The 5,174-nt window shown below is 51.0% G+C and overlaps 1 protein-coding gene across 1 annotated transcript; it reads right to left on the reverse strand.

Annotated features, from left to right (window-relative positions):
• Positions 1 to 1,898: 1,898 nt before the first annotated feature.
• LOC122546897 (dipeptidyl peptidase 3-like) lies at positions 1,899 to 4,767 on the reverse strand (the record flags this gene model as incomplete). The annotated part of the gene is made up of 3 exons (XM_043685511.1): positions 1,899 to 2,049; positions 4,320 to 4,379; positions 4,675 to 4,767. Coding segments are annotated over 3 exons (282 nt in total), but the record flags the coding sequence as incomplete, so codon positions are not given.
• Between the last annotated feature and the right edge of the window lie 407 nt (positions 4,768 to 5,174).

Consider the following 5,174-nt stretch of genomic DNA (forward strand, 5'->3'; position numbering starts at 1 on the left):
AACACACCTGCACACCGACACACCCACCCACACACCCAAGCACATTTTAGCTTCCAAACAGGTGGCAGCTGTTCTGCCCATCTACCAACGTGCCCCAAGGGCATCTGTCCACCTTTGCCCCATCCCCCTCAGTGACTTTGGTTCACACAAATGGGTCAATCGCTGTTTGCAGAGCAGGGTTCAGAACCACTGTCCCTCCAACGTGTGCCAGAGACACTGTTTCTTCATTCCCCAAAAATGCTCCCATCTGGCCCAGTCTGAGACACTCCTAGTTTGTTCCTTCTAACCTCACCTGTTCCCGGGAATCCCTCTAAAGCTTTGACCAAGCCGCTCCTGAATTTCTCTAGGATTTCCGGAGAGGGTTGGAGAAACCCCCCCCATCCTATCTAAACCGACAGTGCACACCCTCCAAGACCAATGTAACCTCAAGGCGTAGTGCCCTGAACCATCCAGTAACAGCACAGCACAGCACACGAACGTGAGGAGAGTGTGACCTCGCTGTCACCGTAAGGAGGTATTTTGTCCTGGTGTTTGTTTGGAAGAGAGGTTAGAAGGCAAGGGGTTCCTCGCTGGATACTGCAGGCCGCACGAGTAACCAGCTTGGGAGGCCTTGGCTTCTGTGTTGTAATGCAGCCTGATAGGCCAGGCTCTCGCAGATGAGGATTTCTGAGCAGCATCACAAGCTGTGGGGCCTCGGGGGAGTGTCAGTGACGACCTACTAGCTGCTCTGGATGTTATTCCCCGTTCCTGGATTGGAGAACTGCATGTGAGAACCCGTGCCTGAATTTGCCTTTCTCGTGACAGGGCGTGTTTATGGGATGTTGCATCAGTTAATTAGGAATCGGTACTGAATCTAGTATTTGAGTAAGTTTTCCGAAAGTTAAGTTACTCTGAATTCCTCTTTCTTTTGGTTGTAATTTAACGACAGTGTTTAAATAAATTGTGTTTTGCTTAACGTTGAGTCGTTTGACCAGTCACATTGCACCTGGAACCCGGCACGACACATTTACCATGACACGTTAGAGTCTAGGATCTAGTTTAGGGTGGTGCTGGAAAAACACAGCAGATCAGGCAGCATCCGAGGAGCAGGAAAATCGACGCTTTGGGCAAAAAGCCCTTCATCAGGACTGAAGTCCAGCTTTCCCAGCACCACTCGAACCTAGACTCTGATTTCCAGCACCTGCAGTCCTCACTTTTCCAAAAGGCAAAGTTAGAGTCTAGGCTACCTTCCTAGCATTGACCTCACTGAGTGCACATCCTGTGCCATGTAACCTGTGTCCAATGTAACCTGCATGCCTCTCTCCCAGTCTTCTTCTGCTGGACATCCTGGCTTTCTGTGATGTGTCTATACTGCTCACAAACAAAGCTTTTCAGTGTACTCCGGCACACGTGACAATAAAAACCACTCAATCAGTATTTAGAGGCAGGGTTTGGTCTGATCTGGTCTGGTCCATAACAAGGGAACAGAGTCTCTTAGGTTACCAGATTCTCTCCTTGGGGCTCCTTGCGGCATGGAGAGAGTGTGAGGGCTGGAGATCAGAGCCGAAGAGCGTGGTGCTGGAAAAGCACAGCTGGTCAGGCAGCATCCAGAGGAGCAGGAGCGTTGACATTTTGGGCAGGAGCTCTTCATCAGGGATGGCCAGCAGTGCTTTTCCAGCACCACACACTTTTGCTCCTTGCAGCACATTGATGATACAATAAAGGACTTTTTAAAAACTGTAAAAATGCCAGGATGGTATGAATGACCCCGATGGGTTTTCACAACAATTGGTAGTGATTACGTGGTTGCCATTAGGATCAGCTTCTTTGGGTAAAGTCTGGATTGTTACCAAATTCCAATGCGCCGTGCTGGGATTTGAGCCCAGAACTCTGGGCCTGGGGCTCTCAATTACCGATCTGGTGAACCAGCTCAGCAGAGACTTACTTCAGGACCTCTCTGTTCAGGCAGAGATACATGCCGACACACTCCGCCCGACATTCCTCGTAGCTGGACGCAACCGTGGAGAACTTGCTGTCCCAGGTCTCTCCGTGGCTGTACCAACTCCGAATCTGGGGGGGGGGGGGGGAAACAACGACGACACACAGACACCAATTGTCAGGAACACAGAACATTCCAGCGCAGTACAGGCCCTTTGGCCCTCCATGTTGCGCTGACCCGTGAAACCAGTCTGATACCCATCTAACCTACACTATTCCATTCTCATCCATATGCCTATCCAATGCCCATTTAAATGCCCTTAAAGTTGGCGAGTCTATTACTGTTGTAGGTAGGGCATTCCACATCCATACAACTCTTGCAGTAAAGAAATTACCTCTGACATCTATCACCCCTTAATTTAAAGGTATGTCCCCTCATGCTCGCCGTCACCATCCGAGGAAAATGGCTCTCCCTGTCCACCTGATCTAACCCTCTAATTATCTCATATGTCTCAATTAAGTCACCTCTCAACCTCCTTCTCTCTAACAAAAACAGCCTCAAGTCCCTCAGCCTTTCCTCATAAGACCTTCCCTCCATACCAGGCAACATCCTGGTAAATCTACTCTGCACCCTTTCCAACGCTTCCACATCCTTCCTATAATGTGGTGACCAGAACTGTACGCAATACTCCAAATGTGGCTGTACCAGAGTTTTATACAGCTGCAACATGACCTCACTGTTTAAAAACTCAATCCCTCTATCAATAAAAGCTAACACACTGTATGCCTTCTTAACAGCCCTATCTACCTGGGTGGCAACTTTCAGGGATCTATGTACCTGGTCACCGAGATCTCTCTGCTCATCTACACTACCAAGAATCTTACCATTAGCCCAGTATTCTTTATTCCTGTTACTCCTTCCAAAGTGAATCACCTCACACTTTTCCACATTAAATTCCATTTGCCACCTCTCAGCCCAGCTCTGCAGCTTATCTAAGTCTCTTTGTATCCTACAACATCCTTTGGCACTATCCACAATTGTACCGAACTTAGTATCATCTGCAAATTTACTAATGCATCCTTCAACGCCCTCATCCAGGTCATTTATATAAATGACAAACAGCAGTGGCCCCAAAACAAATCCTGGTGGTACCCCATTTGTAACTGAGCTCCAGGATGAACATTTCCCATCAACCACCACCTTGTGTCTTCTTTCAGCTGGCCAATTTCTGGTCCAAACTGCTGAATTGCTCTCAATCCCATGCCTCTGTATTTTGTGCAGTAGCCTACCATGGGGAACCTTATCAAAAGTCTTACTGAAATCCACATACAGAGGGACCTCGATTATCCGAACGAGATGGACGGGCACTATTTCATTCGGATAAACTGATTATTCTGATTCAATGCCTCTCCTGTGGGACTCGGAGTTTCCGGAAGTTTCCTTTCTCCTCGCTCCCTCTCCCTGCCTCAGGGTTTGGTTCTGAGCAGACACGCCCTTGTGTGTAAGAAGCCTCTCCCCACCACTGCTTCACTTCAATGGGATTGCCAGAGCTAGCGCTCGCTGAGTCCGCTCCCCGTTCAGGAGATGAGGCACCCCCCCCCCTACCTCTCCTCCCCACTGGGACCCCAGAATGGAATGAACTCTCGGAATGGAGACGACAGCAAGGCTGCTGTGGCCATTTTGGGGAGGGGGGGGCGGGGGGGGGGGGTGAGTCTTAAAATAACACAGACGCACAACTTTTTACTGCAACATTTTGGCAAGTTGCCACTCTGCCCTGTACAGGACAATGGCAGAGAGGTTATCTGGGGAAGGGTGCACCGCTGTGTAGAACTGCAGGGTAAGTGTAGCACCTGGGTCCATCGCTGTCCAGGACTGTTCTCGGCAGCTTTTCAGTAAGCAGAGTTCACTTTTAAACATTATAAACTAAAGATGTTGGTAACACCTCTGAGGTAATGTTTTTTTTAATCAGGACCTTGAGATCTTCTTCAGATAAGCGAGGTTCCTCTGTACACCACATCAATGGCTTTACCCTCATCCAGCTGTTTCCTCACCACCTTCACAAACTCAATAAGGTATTTTGGGCGGGGATATCCCCCCCGAGGTTGGGGAGATTCAGCGCTTGCCCCCCTGAGGAGCTGACCAGTGCGGGCAGCAGCCGAGGAGATGAGGGGAAGCCGGGTAAATACAAAGCCAAGCCAATTAAGGCGATCACCACCACCACCTTCAAGGGGCAAGTCAGCCAGAGTCCAATAGGCTAACTGAGGAGTCATTTGGAAAGAGGGTGTAAGACAGAGTTCAGTCAGGGTGAGGAAGGCCTTGCCCCAGGGTCTAGGGGAGGGGCACAATCCCAGCTTAAACCATGGCAACCCCCACCGCTTCCCCCCCAACCCCCAGGACTCACCGTCTCGCCGGTCTCAGGGTTCACCAGGTTAGACTCGAAGTTGAACTTGCCGTTCTTGTCCTGAATGGGGAGGGGGAGAGAAAGGGGGGGGGGAGAAAGGAAAAAAGGGGGAACGATTACTCTGGGAGAGTGGTCTCGGCATCAGTCCCACCACGGAGCAGTAGGTAAGGCAGCCTCTGCTCCCCAACGGGAGAATGCCATTCTCCTCCCCACCCTCCCCTCAAACAATTCCAAACCCCATGAAGGCCCACGCTGATGCCCTTTCCCCTACTGCTCGGTTGCTGGGGGGGGGGTGGGGGGGTGCTCGCTGATCAGCAACGTGCCGGACCGGAACATTCCTCAGACAACGACCAACCTGAACAAACAGTTTCCCGCTGCCGTGACCCAGCAGCTCATGCAGGCCAACCTGAACTTCGAAAGATGGGCTCCTCCATTTGATGTACAAATCCTGCCAGAAACAAGACCAGAAATCACCATCAGGGCTCACATGGCTTCAGTGCGTTCCAAAAACCCCCAGGACCTCCCCGACCAGTCAATCTGATGGACGGCACAGTACCTCAGTGGTTAGCACTGCTGCCGCCCAGCGGCAGGGACCCGGGTTCGACCCCACCCTCAGGCAACTGTCTGTGTGGAGTTTGCACGTTCTCCCCGTGTCTGCGTGGGTTTCCTCCTGGGTTTCCTCCGGGTGCTCCGGTTTCCTCTCACAGTCCAAAGATGTGCAGGTCAGGGTGGATTCACCTTGGGAAATTGTCCCATAGTGCCCAGGGATGTGCAGGTCAGGGTGGATTGGCCGTGGGAAATTGTCCCATAGTGCTCAGAGATGTGCAGGTTAGGGTGGATTGGCCATGGGAAATT

Source organism: Chiloscyllium plagiosum, unplaced genomic scaffold (assembly GCF_004010195.1).
Source record: "Chiloscyllium plagiosum isolate BGI_BamShark_2017 unplaced genomic scaffold, ASM401019v2 scaf_8378, whole genome shotgun sequence".
Classification (NCBI taxonomy): domain Eukaryota; kingdom Metazoa; phylum Chordata; class Chondrichthyes; order Orectolobiformes; family Hemiscylliidae; genus Chiloscyllium; species Chiloscyllium plagiosum.